Raw genomic sequence first — 17,687 nt, forward strand, 5'->3', positions numbered from 1 at the left:
GCAATAACAAATGCTAGAGAGGCTGAGGGCAGGGAAAGAACACTTCTTCATTGTTGGTAGGATTGTAAACTGGTACCACCACCATGGAAATCAATATGGACATCCCTCAAACATCTAAAAATAGAAATTCCATTTTACCCAGCTATTCCCCTTCTAGGTATTTCCCCCCCAAATTAAAGACATCATACCAGAGTGATATATCCATATCCATGTTTGTAGCAGCACAAGTCATAATAGCTCAATCTTGGGAGCAGCCTATATGTCCATTGATAGATGAATAGATAAAGAAAATGTGGTATTTATACGTACTCTGTCATAAGGAAAAATCCACTTAGATCACTTGTAGAAGAATGGATGCACCCTAAAACCATAATATTAAGTGAAGTAAATCACACACACATTTAAATATTGCATAATTTATCTTATATGAAAAACAATATATAAATAAAATGCAAAATAAAAGATGATAATATGAAAAAAGAGAGAAAAGTTATTGTAATCCAGCATGGACAATGTATCTAAAAGTATGCTTTGTTTTATTATAATTGTCTTATGTGTTATGTTTTTTGGAATGTTAATCTCGCTGTTAATCTGTATCATAATTAACTTTATAAGGATTTATAAGGTAAATGAATCTGACGATGGCAACAAATAATCATAACACTCCCACTATAAATAAATTATATAAAATAATCTAAAAAGATAAAACTAGAATTTAATTTCCCACTGAACATTATCATCAGTCTTAAAGGCCTCAAATCATTTTGTAAATTACAGTTATAAGTTACTCAAACTTTAGGGACTCCAGGTCAATTAGAACTATTAAGGAGGTATTTGGAAATAGTTGAGATTCAGAAACATAATTTTAAAGGGTGATATTGCTCAAAATAACAGTATCTTTATGTCATTTTTCTGAAAAAAAATTTTTAAATGCTTCTCAGAGCAAAGTTATACTTCCTTTAAATTTGTCGTACCAGGAAGCATTTCTTTTGCGGGGGGCTCTAATGGCAGATATATACCACATTTTTTAATCTTAAATATTTAATCTTTCTTGGGCTCAACTAACTCACCTGTAAAATGAATGTATTCAAAATGTTACACAAAGTAGTTCCTGGTTAAAACTTTGCATGATTCTAGTGGGGAGGTGCAGTAGACACTGGTGTTTTTACTTTTTGTTTAGTCAGTGTCTATTTTCCCTATTTTTTTTCAGCTTTGATTGAGTTTATTGGTACATTTTAGGGATACAGTACAGTTACATTCATTGTTGGGGTCTTGTACCTCTACATGACAAGTCTTGATTCTCATTTTTTCCCCTTACCCCTGCCCTCCCTTCACCCCCTCCTCCCCTCCCCATCTACAAACACTTTATTTTCATCTTTTCATTATCTCACATTTTTTTCTTTTCCCTTATTACCCTTCTCCTACCCATCCCACCTTCCCTACACCTGTAGCTCCTTTCTTCCCATTTCTAAATGTCAGTAATCTTATTAGGATCTTATGTATTATTGCAGATTATTCACACCAGGGAAACTTAGGGTTAGGGTTCCATCTTCATGCATTCACCTGAGAGGACAAAAGACCTGTACCAATTTTTATCTAAGTACTCAAATATACATCATTTAGTGTTTGCTTCTCAGATATTTTTATGCTTTGAGATGTATTTAAAATTAGCTTGTATTCATGATATCCTACATTAATTATAAAAATGGCTTTCACATCTGTAAAATGCATATTATTTCCATAAAATTACCTTGAGCTAAAAAATATCATCCTTAATAGTCAATTTTCATTTACTTTAGAGTGATAATAAAATAAGTATTTTGTTTGGGTCCTATAGAGATTATTTCTCAGAAAACAACACAGAATGTAAAGGTTCATCATAAATCTTCATGAAATCTAAATGAACAGGAAAAAATGTGTGCTATTTCTTCCTAAAAATACAACTTCATTACATATTTTTAATAAGGAATTTAATTTTATAGAAGAATTCCATCAGAATTTCATTATACTCTTAGAGGCTAACCTTGGCATTAGGAGACTATGGAACCAAGATTCATAATATTAAATGTGGTAGAGTTTCTATATTACATTCATTGGAAATGTAAGCATTGAAGACAATGTAATAAATACTGCAATGTGTTTATTGTTTATTTTGTTTGCAAGAAAAACATTTTAGGGGGGTAGTTCAGTAGCAGAGCACCTGCCTGGCATGTGCAAGGCCCTGGAAACAACCCCCAGTACAGAAAAAAAAAGATATTTTAGTTGTGAGTTATCCTTATGAAACCACTCCAAGCAGGGCCTTACAGTAATAAGAAGGATATTCCCTCAACAACCTCCCTGGAGCAGAGTCATTACAGAATGACTCCTAAAACCCATGCATGACATTTGACATAACAACAAAAAAATTTGTGTTGTTTCTTTTCAAGCTTAGGTCCAGTACAAAACAGCATATTGTAAAAGATATTTGTCATGAACTGTTTTCTGTTTTTAAATGACAACAGCAACAAATAATTTTATTGTTAAACATGAACTCTGGTTTCATATTGCAGCACAATAACACACCATTCTGAAGGGGGAAATAAGCAGGTACATTTGGAAATGCATTAGTAAGTCTCTCCCCTTACTCTGAGAAGTCTCTTTAAACCAAATTGAATCACTTGAAAATGCATGCAATAACATATAGATCAAGGTAAAGTGAATAGAAGTATGAAGAAAAAATGAATATGTTTCTTAGTAAGACGGACAATTGAGTGACGTAAATACTGACAAAAAAACTAGTGATATTTCATAATCAAGTAAAGAATGTTGACATTCTCCTGATATATGAATTCTGAACATATTAAAACAACTAAAATGATACTCCTGAAATCTCAAGGCCATTTGAGACAACTATTGGGCTGTATGATAAGAGACTTTTCTTTAATAACACTGCACCAGTAAATTCTTAAGTAACCTAGCACTCATTGAAAAGGTGTCAATTGTTATAAACATATAATAGATAAGAGAAAAACAAAATTATTCACAGACCTTTTATTGAAGATGTGAAGATGAAATCAAACTTTTAACTATACAACAATGCCTTTCAGGAATGCATAGCTAATTCCCTACAAAGAATGAATTGAGATGGTGTCGTATTTTTCTATGAGTGGTGAAGTATATCAAGTCTACACCGACCACAGAAGCTAGAGCAAGCATTTCCACGTCTGACTGAAGAGCTGACATGGGATATTCACCAAAATATATAAATGGTTAACTCCATGTTTAACCATTTGAAATGAACTCCTTTTGATTATAGTGATGGATCAAATGAGTCTATCGTGTTTCAAGACTTTCACATGCATGATTATTGGCAAAGTTCTTTTAAGAAAATTATTTTTTAAATTTTGATACATAGCAATATTTTTTTCATAATGGTATATATCACTACGTATAGAACCAAATACAGCACTTTGAATGTTTAAAGCAGAAGGAAATAAGCTTCCTGCCATTAGTTAAAAGCTCACACTATCATCTTAAGCATTTCATAAAATAGACCCTAAGGCAGTAATAAGAATTTGGAAGTTTCCCCTGGAAAATCTAACCCCAAACATAATTTCAGTTCTAAGTATGCTTACAATCTTTATAATGACAGGCTCTCTTGTACCAGAGACTGTTAGTATCTCATGAAACCCTTTCTTCAGCACCATACATTTTACACAAATCAACATCTAATTTCACCAACTATCTGTTAAGAACAATAATCCCATATTTTTTTAACAATTGCATAAATGCAACTTGTAAATTCAGGTCTAGCTGCTATCGTACAGAGTAACCTGAAAGTCCAGGGTAGTTAGCAAATGCGACTCCCATGGTAAACATCATAAGCAATCCAACAGGGCTAGGCAGTGAGGATAAAAGGTGGATATGAAGTGATTTTCCCTCAGAGTGTCCTGGAGAAACAATCAAATAAACAATTAAAATCCACTTGAATAAGCTATGCTAGATGCAAGGACAAAGTCTAGAGTAAGAGGGGTCAAGGAAAACTTCCTGAAGGAAGTGATAGCGGAGTAATGCTGAGTTTACAAATGACTCAAGTTTCTAAGAACTAGATATTACTCAGGCATCATTTCCTCGAGTCATTTGTGGTGGTCCAGCCATCACATCATGAACATGCCTGAGTTGGGAAGTGAGGATTAAGAAAGGAAAGAACACTCAAGCCTGAGTGGAGACCAAGAGAAGTCTGATTTAGTTCACAGAAACAGCTCCTTTTAAAGGCACATCAACAGGAAACACCTGACTCCTACAGATAACATCAGATCTTTAACAGGAAGCACCTGACTCCTACAAATAACATCAGATCTTTGGCTATCTCTTTTGAGTTTCTCCCACCGCAGGATCAAAAACAAATTTAACACGTGCAGTCCTTAAAAAGGAACAAATGTTAACAAATGCTAATTAGGAACATCCTGACCACACATTGTGTTAATGCCTTGATTGTAAAGAAAGACGTTATCTTTCAAATGTCAAATGCCAGTGGGCCATGACTGGCTCCCACATTTCCCCCTTTATTATATTTATAGCAGGGACTTTCCCAGCTCAGCAGAAAGGCTGTGCCTGTCTTAGGTGAGAAACGTCCAGAGAAATCCCTTACCCATCATCAAGCCATGAGAAATGTAATACTCATGCTCTGTTTTAGGTTGGTTATTTCTCCACAATTCTCTTACCCGTCTTTGACTACCAGCCTCTGCAGGGGTTATACCATGGGTTGTGAAGGCTTGACATGTAGCTTTCTACCTCTACCAACATTAGTAACCCTTGATCCTCATACCAGGACTCATTAATTTTTACAGGCATCATTACAAAGAGAGGTTGTCTCAAAACCATCACAGAATGAAAGGAAGTCACCATTTCTGAGAATACACAATTGGTCAATTTACAATTAAAACAGCTAATATTATATTCATTATCAGTTTCATAAACAATCTCTATATTTCCTACTAATAACATATAAGGAGCATTAACACAAGACATTATTCTCTTTCTTTTGTTCTTTGCCTTGAGATAAAACAGTATTTATGGTATTTCATATATTAGAGGCCCCATGCCAAAAACATTCAAAACTAAGGTTAGTAACTTTGACATCTGATCATAAATGTATTTCTTCCAATGCAGCAGCAAGTTTTCAAATGTTGTTTTGAAAAAAAGCTGAATCTGTCCACCAAAGTCCTGCAGATAAACTTAAGTCTGTGGAATATTCGAGTGACCAGTCTAAAAACTTTTGAGATGTCTTGTTAGATAACCTTTCCTGAGGTATAGTAACATAACATCTTTTCCATAAAATTGTAGTATTAAGGACTGTGGAGATTCACCAGTCCCATTAAATCCTTTTTCTGGATAAAGAAGGGAAACTTTTTGCTTTTTGGAATGAAATTTCCACTTGTGCACCAAGACACATCCTGGAGTTTTCTCTGCTGCTTCAGCGTTGCGGTCCCAATCCGGTCTCCTCAGTGGAAACCCAGATTCAAGCTGTTCACGGATAGTGGTGGGTCCTATGTCCTATAATGTAGCTTTGTATCAACAGAATCTTCCTTTTTTAACAGAAAATATTATATTTTGAAGATAACCATCATAAACATGTTACAATAAACATTTTTAACAACATATTTAACAAGACATATCTTTTTATAAGGCTATGAAAATTATTTTGGTGGCTCCCATTAGTGAACAAAGATCAGAATAAATTTTCTGAGCAGCTGCTTATTTACCACCAGGAGTGTATCCAAACTTAAAGGTTTATATTTAACTATCTTTTAAGTTTTTTATTTAATCCTATAAAGCCAGGTTGTAGAAATCAACAATCTATTTGTATTTGATGTCATTTTGATCAAAAACATAATTGGACAAACACTTTTGAACACTTAAGACAGACAAACATATAAGACAATTTAAATGAGTGCACTCAGATGGTTTAGGCCAACTAAATTATAAAATCTTTTAGTTATGACTAGTCAAAATTTTTGCAGGTCAAAATTAACAGAGATCTCTTAGGATTAAAGGAGTGAAAACTCTTCTTGACTGTAAATGTAAACCTTTTATAACAAACTTGAAACCAACAAGCAAACATAAATCGTTTCCACACACCTCTATATACTTAGGCCTTCTGGTATTGTATAGCTATCTTTACCTGTTTTTAACAAGATGAACATACAAAAACCTTTCATGTCAAAAGTATAACTCTTACTTATAGCTGTTCTAATATTTTTCTGTCTCATTTACTATTAAACTTCTATAACAAACTTCAGCTTAAAGTGTCCTTTTTCTGTTTTTAGATTGTTACATCTTAAAATTTGACTGGCTGCCAATAGAACAGTATTAACCTTGAATTTTTAGAAAAGAGCAAGTTAACCCTATAATCACAGTTTAAGAATTTGCAATTCACAAGAAGTGTTACCAAAATTAAATAGTTTTTACTAGCAGCTGACTGTTATAGAGCAGTTTGATCAACTCCTAGGCTGGGTTGTTTTGAAATCTCTTTAATTATGGGAATCCAAGGTCAGCCGCAGTCCAAAGGACCTCCTGAAAATGACTTAAAATCAAGATGAGTGGGGTAGATGAGCTTCTTTTCATCCTGTCAGAAAATTCAAAATAAGCAAGCAGACAAACAAGGAAACAAAGGAGTCCAAATAAGATATAGGACCAAGGCTTATGAAAACCAAACCAAAAGTAGAACCAGAGGTCTCACGAGCAGTTTCCTCTAGATTTTTTTTAAACCAAAAGGATGGTGAGGTGTCCTGAAAGGGGGTTTGGGAGGTCTCCCAGACCCTGTGGTGCAGAGTCCATTAGCAGATCTGCCTGGATCTCTGGGCCTCCAAAATGATCCAGATCACAAATTATCAGTTAACAATTATCAGACATTAACAGGAAGAGAAAGACACAGAAGCAAAACAAAAAGAACAAGCACTCACTGATTGGTTTGTAAAGTTTAAGTGCTCAATGCCATAGGGGTCTTTTAGGGGCAGCTTCGATCTCTAGCAAGCATCTCATAATTAGCGTTTAACCCTCTCTGTGTCCTATTTAATTTTGCTGTCTTTTGACACTGTTTTCCAAATTCATTCTTCTACAAAATGAAATTGCCCCACCAGGCAAGCTTTAGCTATTTGTTTTCAATCAAAAGGAGATAAAGCATCAGTTGTCAGAGAAGCAAGCATTGCTAAAGTAAAAGGGGCTGTTGGTCCATATTGGCTGCAAGCCATTTTTTTTTTAATTGTTTTGATGAGAATGGGTTTTTCTTGAGCATCTCGAGCATCAAAGACTGGGCAGATAAGGGAAAATCCAGATAAATCTTTCTCAATATTTAAAGCTTGTTATAACCTTTGTTGAACAGGGGACAAAAAGAGGTTGAGAATTGATCCTTACAGGTTTTTTAACTTTTAAGGGGCCGTGAAGCTACAGCAAACAGAGGGCTCTCTCTTTTTCTTTTTCTTTTTTTTTTTTTTTAAATGTCTGGGATCCAAACTATCTCTGATGAGAGTCCACAAACTAAAAGCATCCACGGGTAACTTGCTAGGTCTGTGTGCAGCATAATAATCCTGTAATTGTTTTCCTACCTTACTCCAAGTATCTAAGTTTACAGTGCCTTCTTCAGGGAACCAAGGACAAACCATTTCAACAAATTCTAAAAAATTACACAATTGCTGGTGCCCTACTCTAGCACCACCAACATGCAATAAATCTCTAAGCATATGTACAAAAAGCATTCAACTATTGCCGGCTCCCATTTTTAATATTTATAAGAAAATTCACCACTCCTTACCTTTTCGTTGAGGCCTCGTTCTTCTCTGCAGTGTCCTTCACTGGATCCCTCGATACTCAGGTCCCTGTTCGGGCGCCACTTGTGGTGGTCCAGCTGTCACAACACGAATATGCCTGAGTTGGGGAGTGAGGATTGAGAAAGGAAAGAACACTCAAGCCTGAGTGGAGACCAAGAGAAGTCTGATTTAGTTCACAGAAACAGCTCCTTTTAAAGGCACATCAACAGGAAACACCTGACTCCTACAGATAAAATCAGATCTTTGGCTATCTCTTTTGAGTTTCTCACACCGCAGGGTCAAAAACAAATTTAACACATGCAGTCCTTAAAAAGGAAGACTTATCATGTAGAGGTACAAAATCCCAACAATGAATGTAACTGTAATGTATCCCTAAAATGTACCAATAAACTCAATTAAAGCTGAAAAAAATAAAAAGGAACAAATGTTAACAAATGCTAATTAGGAACATCCTGACCACACATTGTGTCAATGCCTTGATTATAAAGAAAGAAGTTATCTTTCAAATTTCAAATGTCAGTGGGCCATGACTGGCTCCCACAGTCATTCATAAGAAAATGGATGCACTTTAGGAACATAATGTTAAGTGAAGTGCATCAGACACACAAGCTCAACTGTCATATGGTTCTCTTACACAAGAAACCCAATATATGAATAAAGTGCAAAATAAAAAACAGACAGTAGGACATATCAAGATGGATCTTTGGCACACAGGAAGGGAGCCAAAAGAAGGACAGGGTCGGGGAGGGAGAGAAAAGAAAGAATACTAATTTTCAAAAGGGGGATTGTGAAGTTCTGTGTATATGCACAAAGTCCCCATGAGGAATGTGATCATCATCTACTACAAACTTACATAGATATATGTGTGTACAGATATGAATTAATATGTGTATATGTGTGACTGAAGGGGACCAAGACGACAGAGGGGGATGGAGGGGAAGGAGGGCTTAAAAAAGGAATTGAGAGGTGTTATGTATACATAGCAACTCCCCATGATGAATATAATCAAAATCTCTACAAATATGTACCGATAAAAAATTTAAATCTCGTATGTCCTAAATCCTACAGGAAAGTTCATTGTTACTTGACTTTAGATAGTCCTGATACTGTAGTATGGTTCTCCGTCTATTATGAACACATTGGCCAAATGGCTTACCTGTAAAAAAATACTATCTTAGATTCTCCTGTAATTTGCATTATCATGTAATCTGCATTCTCCAACAAGATAGCCACAGTGGCTATTTCAAGTTTAGATTAATTTTTTTTAATTTGTGTGGTATAAAATTAAATATTCAACTCATTTTTAGTAGCTAAATCTGAAGTGCTCATTCACAGCATGTGGGTACTGGATACTATATTAGACAGTACAAAAAATAGTTTCAGCCTTCACCAAAAGCTTTATGGGACAGCTGTGCTGCAGTACCTCCTTATATACGTGCATAATTTCCAAAGATTGATTGTTCCATGAAAATGCAAAACTGTTTGCTCCAATCTGCTAGTAAAATATTGTTGATCTAATTCTAGTACTTCCTTTATTCCTCCTTAGTTATCTCCTTTTTGTTATTTTGAAGGTGAAATACAAAGACCCTAAGAGGGTGGGATCATTCACCATGTGATTGGCCAAGGAAGTGTCACTGGGTGTTGAGCAAAGAGTTTAAGCTTGATTGTTGCAGCCACATTGAATTACCAGCATGCATCGACCTGCAGAGACACAGGAAAATATTCTCGCAGGATCCTGATTGCTTACTTCCCACTGCTAGCCCAAATACTTAGGAGAAATTTCTTACCACTCTAAAGATTTTAAGAAAACACATCTTTGAACTAATGATGTGCTAAGGCATGTTATATAATTCTTACATAGTTAATCTAACAAGTATACTAACATTCTTTTGCCTACATCACCCTTTGCCTTGTCAGATTATGGTAGGGGAAGGAATTCTCTACTGTTGCCTGTCCAAAAGAAAAAGTGGAGTTGGACTAGAGCCTAACATTAATGCTGGAGGCTGTAACTTCAACTCTTTTCTTAGAAGAGCCGTCAGATTTGTTGGTGAGTGTGGGGAATCACAAAGAAAGGAAAAGTTTTTTTCCAATACAAATGTTATACTTAATTACAGATATTAAGCCTCTAAAGCTATAATTTAGATGTATAATTTCAGCACATGGTGAATTTTACTTTATATAAGAAACTGTTAAAACACCAAAATTTAGGCTTTGTGTCTGAAATGTATTATTTACAGTCCTGGTCCTTGCTTTGAGGTTTAACATGTCATGCATTTAAGTGTATTTTTGTTTTCACTCAAGTTAAAGCATGAATTTACATTGAGGGTTTTGCTGAATATGTGCTCAGATTTTATAAAGGGAGATTAAATGTCAGCAGGCCAAAATGAGTACATTAATCTTCAGAAATTAGTCACATCAGTGATTCCATTTACTGAAGGCTTTTTAATCCAGAAGTTTCTTCACTGAAAATGTCAGCACAGAGTAAAGCTATTTTTTCCTAGCATTAGTTTCCAACTTTACCTCCTACTTTCATGAAACCTATAGGCAATATATAGGCCTGGATAAACTGAATTAAGTCAGTTTCTAAATGCTCATCTCTTCTGATAAATTGAGACATCTTAGTGAATTTTGAGCCATATACCTTTTTCTGTTCATTTAACTGAGTTGATTGCACCAAAATGAATATCTTATATTTATTTCCATTATGTCAGTATAAAGTTACTTTTACCTGTGTCAGTTCAAAGGAATAAGTTGCTTCATTTAATATCAGGTCAATAATTAAGCACAACCTTCTCTTCCATGAGAGGAAACATCTGATCTAAATGATTCTCCAAATTTGGCTTCTCTAAGCATTTTCCTGCCATCATATCAAGATGGTGAAGAAAACAGTAGAACCCGCAGCAGGATTTGAGGCAAGAAAATAAAGTTCCAAGACACATAACTGATTTCAGAGAAAATTTTCCTTAACATAATAAAATACTGTGGAAAATGCTCATCTGTGCCCCCCCCCCCGCCGGTGTGGTCAATAATCCCATCCTCCACCGGCCTGGAGATTCTCATTATTGAAAGGTAAAATAATGATTTTCCTTCTATTTTAACTCTTCTCCAAGATTTTGCAACTTTATAGGATGTAGAATGTAGAAATAAAGTTTCTGTTTCATAAATCCTAGGTGTGTAAGTGGAGAAGGAATTGAAGGAGTGGTGTATAAATGACAATAAACAGTGAAGAAAGATGCAGAGTAATGTGCAAGCCAGGGGCTCTTGGTTTAGAGGGGTTTAGTGAAGAATTACCCAGGTTCTTCTTGTAATTTCTATGAACAACTCAAGAAATAAGAGTCCAGGTGGTCAACTCAGGATGAATTCAAAAAGTCAAACTGACCCGGAAAGATGTGGCAAGTTTGAGATCATGTGTGCAAAAGGAGAAAGCTAGACTCCCAAAGAGGAAGTCAAGAAAGCAACTTCAACGAGGCATAGAGTTTGGGTGCCCCACAGTACCCCAGGATTTGTTACTAGTGTTTAAAGACTGACCCCAGGAGACAAACAAAAAAATTATAGAATTTGGACAAGAGATAGAAGTATATCATCCCCAAATTCCAGACATTCGAGCCGGTTCCCATACCATGTACCCAGAATAAATTGTGGTTTCTATGACAGACGCTACCCACCCTCTTCTCTGTTTTATTTTTATTTTTTAGGTACCGGGGATTGAACTCGGCTCTTATGCGCTTGCAAAGCAGGCCACCGAACCACTGAGCTAAATCCCCGGCCCCTCTTCTCTGTTTTAATTAGCAATCCTACATAACCACAGCTTGAGGGAAATCAGAAGGGTGAGGGATCTAGACCATCAGGAAAAGATCTCTTTACCGCCTCAACAATGCTCAGCGATTTAAAATGATTTTTAATTTTGCTTTGTTCCCCATGTTTAATCCCCTTAAATCACATAACTGATCATCTTAACATGCTCCCAGTGACTGACAAGTGCCCTACAGTAAAGAATGTTAAGAACTGTCTCTAATAATAGTGACAAAAGTACCTTAAATTGCTACTATGAAAATATCACTCATCTTGCCTTTAAGTATCTTTTTTAAAATTGGGTTTTTTTTAAATGCTATCTTTTCTAAGTTAATTTAGACAAAATGGTGACAAGAGATTTTAAAGTTGGCAAGTGAATATGTGATTCACATTATTAAAGTTGTAATATTAGCATTAATCATCAACTTGGTAATTTGTTTTCATTTGTCTTGCAGGCGTTCATGTGTTTGGGCTGTGTTCAACAGCTCTCATCACAGATATCATACAACTGTCCACTGGATACCAAGCCCCATATTTTCTGACTGTGTGCAAGCCAAATTATACATCTTTGAATGTGTCTTGCAAAGAGAATTCCTACATTGTGGAAGACATTTGTTCAGGATCTGACCTCACAGTTATCAACAGTGGCAGGTTAGCAACTAAGACCTAAAAGCATTCCATGTCAGCATTCTAATTATTCAGTAATCGTTTGGAATACCATTGTAAAGTGTACATTTTTCAATCATAATGATTTATTTTGCTTTGTTTTTCTTTTTATTTTCAATATAAGGATTTTTTGTTGTTATTACTGGAGCTTGAACGTGGGTCCTTGGACTTGCAAAGCAGGTGGTAGAACCACTGAGCTAAATCTCCAGCCCAGGGATCTTTTAATAAGGATAACATAGAAATCCATATTTGGCTTATTGTAAATCCTTCCCTGTCTCCAAATTTCAACTTTCTAGTCTTGCTACTTGTCCTCATAACACTGAATTTTGCTCATGTTTTGTTATCTGCTTGTTGAGGTTTTAAATTACCACAATGAATTTATTATAGAATATTTATGGTCTTTTATAGCTAAACATCTGTCATAGTCATATCTTCATTTTATTTTTATCAAAAGAATCATGAATTTTTGCTATAGTTAAGTTTGAGAAGAGTAATATGGAGAATGGTGTATAATTTCTTTGAATAAATCCAGATGATTTAAATAGCTCTGGCCTTACATTTCAAAAAATAAGGAACAGTAAAATTCAAGAAACTTCATAAAATTTTAAATGTATTTAATTTTTTCAGCCAGTAAAATAAAAATAAATTCTATGACAGGGAAATTACCTGAGAAAGTCAAAAGAAATAGATCACAGAGGGACAAGGGCCAACAGATGGTTATTATAAGAACTGAATTTGTCATTCAATGAGTTCCAAAGATCTATTCAACAATGAAAAATAAATTGATGCATGCAAGTGAAAAATTAGAACTTGATATTTTGTGATTATACACATTCAACTTCTCATAGACAATTCAATAATTTTGAGCCTACATCCAAGACTTATGTCCTATATACTTTCTCATTCCTATTACATTACCTGGGTGGACCAATAAGGTCCAAATAATTAGGAGAATATAATTACCACATGTAAATGTCATTTTTCCAACTAAGTCCCTATTATTTTTTGCCTGCTTTTTTTCATACCTTTTCCACCATCATATGTTCTACCTCTGTACTTTGCTCTTTTCATTGTTTAACTAAATAAAATGTTCTGTGATTCTTGAGATGATGATTGACATTTTGTTAAAAATACACTTTTGTTTTTTAGAATATGAAAGACACATTCAGATCTACTGCTTTAAAAATAATTTTTAACTTTTTATGTAAATGAAATACATATTTAGGAACATAGAGAAAATTTTAAAGCTTTAAAATCCTATTGTGAACTTTTACTTTGAATTAACATAATCTTAATACTGAAGAATAAGTGTTTTCCAAACCATTTCTACTTTCAAATATCATTTCTGTGGTATGATCACCTGGCTTCTTGTCCAGCTGATATGTATTTAAGTTGGAAAGTGCATCCTTACTATTCCTTAACACTAAGGAATGGCGATTAGCAGTGGGTTCTTTAAATCATTTTTTGTTTCCCCAGAAAACTAAATTAAACTCTTTGCTTATTGCTTTGTGGCTGTAAGTTGAGTATTTTAACCACCCAGTGTTCATAGAATGTTTGCTAGCAGTGTATCTGAGCTAAAAGGCATAATTTGACTGCACTCCTTTTGGCAGGAAGTCATTCCCTTCTCAACATGCGACCCTGGCTGCCTTTGCAGCTGTGTATGTTTCGGTAAGTAACTAATTCTTTTTCATTAAATTGTGTCCCACAGAAAAATCACAGGAATAAATGTTGTCTCCAGATAACTGATTAGATAGTAAACTTCAGTATTGCGGTCCTTCAGTACAGTGGCATCCAAAGCAGAAACCAGATAAAGTAATACTAGAAGAATAACACAGTAAAAGATTTTTTTCTGTACAATCATAATATTTATTTAGACTTGCATCCTTGTAACACAGTATTGTGTTTTGTGGGAGGGAACTGTGAAATATATGAATGTTAAAATACTAAAGCTGAAAAAATTACATAGAATATTCACAAATACACTACTTTCAGTATTTCTATAACTGTGGGGAGCTCAAGGTCAGTGCAAACTAGGTAAGTGTTGTACAATGGATAGGCATTTTATCTAATTAATATAATGGCCCATGGAGTTTTTAATGAGAAAAAAATGCAATAAAGTTGTGTGACAAATTTCATAGTGATTTAAAAAATGTCTGACCAATTCTACTGTTTTAATTTTTTTCACGTTTATACAATTAAATAAAAGACTTGTTATTTGATGAACTTTTCCATTCATTTCCCTTCTTGGCAGCTAGAGAATATAGTCATGCCAGGGGGATGGAATGGTAAACTTGATGTCTACTGTATCACTTAGATTTTTTAATTTAACTTGTTACTTGATTAGAATTTCTAATAAGACAGCCCTTCTAACATATTCAACCACTTCTTTCATTTTTAAGATGTACTTCAATTCTACATTAACTGATTCTTCTAAGCTTCTCAAACCTCTCTTGGTTTTCACATTTATCATCTGTGGAATCATCTGCGGGCTAACACGGATAACTCAGTATAAGAACCACCCAGTTGATGTCTATTGTGGCTTTTTAATAGGAGGAGGAATTGCATTGTATTTGGTAAATAATTTATTATTACTGTTATTATTATCATTATCATTATTTTATTATGTGATGAACCACAGTTTATAAAGAAAAAATGCATGAAATATTTTTCACAATAATTTAATATTATATATTTTATATTCATGAGAACATCTCACTCTATGCCAAACTACATATCCCACTTTGAATAAAATAATTTATTGGATTCTTACTATGAATCAAAATTGTGATTTGAGAAGAATCATTATACTTTTATCAAACAGCAAGGAGCGGGGAGGTGGAGAGGAAGGGAGAGAGAGAGAGAGAGAGAGAGAGAGAGACTATGATAACTAGCACAATTATGATTTTACAGATGAGAAAAGTGAACATTAGTAAAAGTAAGCTTAGTGAAAGTGAAGAGGGTGTGTAATTTAGAGAGAGATTGCATAATTTCCCAACACAAATGTTTCATCTGAATATAGCTATCTTCCAACTAAAAGTAAACTCTTCAACAGCATGCTACTTTCACATCTGATCTCTGACACAAGCAGATGCAACGTAAGAAGACTGAGATTGTCCATTTCCTTCAGTCATGCATTCATTTATTTTACATTTATTTAATATCTACTTTTTGTCAGGTACTAGGCTAAATTTTAAAACAGTGAAAAATAAGATGCATTTTGAACATGTAAGAACTAACCAACATGGTTATGATATGGTAAATGATGCAATATGATATTTAAAAAGTACCTTGGGAATAGCAAACTGCCTAAGCAATACAGAGAAGTCTTCAGACACGCGATACATTGTTTTAAAAAAGAGTTTTTTAGGGAAAGGAAAGGAAAAATGGCATTTATGGTGAGTAAATAACACGAAATAGATGGACATGTGAAAGGTCAAGCATAAGGGGTGTGTGAGGAGACAGGGGAAATGAGAGACCACGGCCAGGTTTCAAGCTTAAAGCCTGGGCTGATGGTGACTTTATTATCAGACCAGGTAAATGATAGAGGAAGCACGTTGTTCAGGGAAAAGGGAGTGAGAAGCCAATTGAATAAATAGGCACTAAATTGTTGTGTCCGGAGTTCAAAACAGCAATCAGCACAGGATAAATAGATTTGGAAATCGTGGACTCTATTGTTAAAGACATCATTGTAGTTTTGAAGTATATAAAATTTCCAGCCTCTAAGAATAAAAATGAGTCAGGGACTAGCAAAAGGCAAGTGACACAGAGAAGAAATAGCAATAACGAAGGAAACTGAAAGGAGCTGATTCAGGAACAAATCTTAGTTGACTGTAGTTGTGCTTGAAAATGACATTGGAGAAAAGGATTACAGAGAATTAGTAGAAGTACTAAAGTGTAAAAAGATTTACTTTTAATTTAGTAAAGCTGGAATTGTCACTTTAAATCCTACACTTACATAATCTCTTCACTGGTGGAGAAAGGATCACATTAAAGTTAGTGTGCCAGAAATGGTGCATGATCATAGATTGCCATGGGAATGCTAATGAACAATGACTGGAACAGAAGAAACGGAATGGCTGAAAACTGCCCCTCTATAGTTTTATGTTGCTTTTGTATATGTTGAAATCATAGTGCTCTAGAGTTTGCATAGCCTTTTACAGATCAAAGAATTTAAGTATGAGTTTCAATTTTCCTGCCTATTGGCCAAGTTATGCAGCTTTTCAGAAGCCTGTTTCTTCATTGAATAAATGATAATAATTATCTGACTCAGGTCATAACAAAAACTAATCAACTGTAGTGCAATATGCAGCTCTGGATATTGGCGAGTACAATCAGAGCTCACACGTTCTTGGAGGACTTACTCAAACTTACACTTCTAAGTACGATTATTCATAGAACATTAGGTAGTCCACTCTGGTGAGCTTTGATGGTAAAATCTTCAATATATTATGTAGAAGACGATTTTAACCAGGAATTAAAATAGCTGGAGAAGCAGAAGCATGCATCATTTCTGTTTGCACTCTATGCTCTGAAATTGGAAATGTTTCAGTTCTAAACCCATGTGTTTGTTCATTATAAGCATTCTATAAAATGTTAAATCCGTGAAATTCAATTACTTACATTTGAACAGTAGACAGTGGCTACCTTCTATTGAAATTAGCATACAAGTAGGTGTCTGCTGCTTGATATTTTCTCTAACTCAAGCATTTAAAAAAAACTGAAAACCTAGCAGGGACTGTATCTTCCAAATGTAAAGATTTTGAGTCTGAATTTTAGCACTTTCCAAATTTAAAACAAAGATCGATAAACTGTGTATGAGGAAAAAAATAAAATTTGGTTCATATTTAGGGCAATGGCAGTACTTAACTGAAATTGCCCAATTGAAAATCAAGTTTAAATCAGAAAAGAATGTGGACACCATAGACTGGTTCTGGACTTTGCCAGCCAAGAGCACCCTCTACAATGCTGAGCACACAAGACTGAACCCAGTGTGAGTCACAACAGCATCTGTCTCTGACCTCATTTCAAAACCTGATATCATGTTTTGTGAATGATCCATTGTTCCACATTTTCTGCAACATTTTAGATTTCCATTGTACTGTATGATTGAAAATGGAAGTAAAATAAATCATTTAAGCTATTTGAGGTGTCACTCAATATGAAGTTCATAAATCTAGAAGAATGAATTGCTTTGAAAGGCAAAATATCCTTATTGCTGTCATTGTCTGCCTTTTCAAAATATATACAGGGTTCAGGGCATGGTGGTCCACATCTGTTATCCCAGTACTCAGGAGTCTGAGGCAGGAGGATCACCATGAGTTCAAGGCCAGCCTGGGTTACACAGTGAGTTCAAGACCAGCCTGAACTGCATAGTGAGATCTAATCTAAAAAAAAAAAAAAAAAAAAAAAAAAAAAAAAAAA

General features: G+C 34.7%; 1 protein-coding gene across 1 annotated transcript in view; it reads left to right on the forward strand.

Moving 5' to 3' along the window:
• The window catches only part of Plppr4 (phospholipid phosphatase related 4), an 81,120-nt gene that overhangs the window by 60,883 nt on the left and 2,550 nt on the right, over positions 1-17,687 (forward strand). Inside the window, exons 5-8 of the mRNA XM_019209906.2 lie at positions 9,726-9,855; positions 12,056-12,251; positions 13,877-13,934; positions 14,666-14,839. Of these exons, the coding sequence (XP_019065451.1) occupies positions 9,726-9,855; positions 12,056-12,251; positions 13,877-13,934; positions 14,666-14,839 (558 nt within the window). The remainder of the gene's footprint in view (positions 1-9,725; positions 9,856-12,055; positions 12,252-13,876; positions 13,935-14,665; positions 14,840-17,687) is intronic.

This window comes from Fukomys damarensis, unplaced genomic scaffold (genome assembly GCF_012274545.1).
Source record: "Fukomys damarensis isolate Sample0158 unplaced genomic scaffold, DMR_v1.0_HiC HiC_scaffold_33, whole genome shotgun sequence".
Classification (NCBI taxonomy): domain Eukaryota; kingdom Metazoa; phylum Chordata; class Mammalia; order Rodentia; family Bathyergidae; genus Fukomys; species Fukomys damarensis.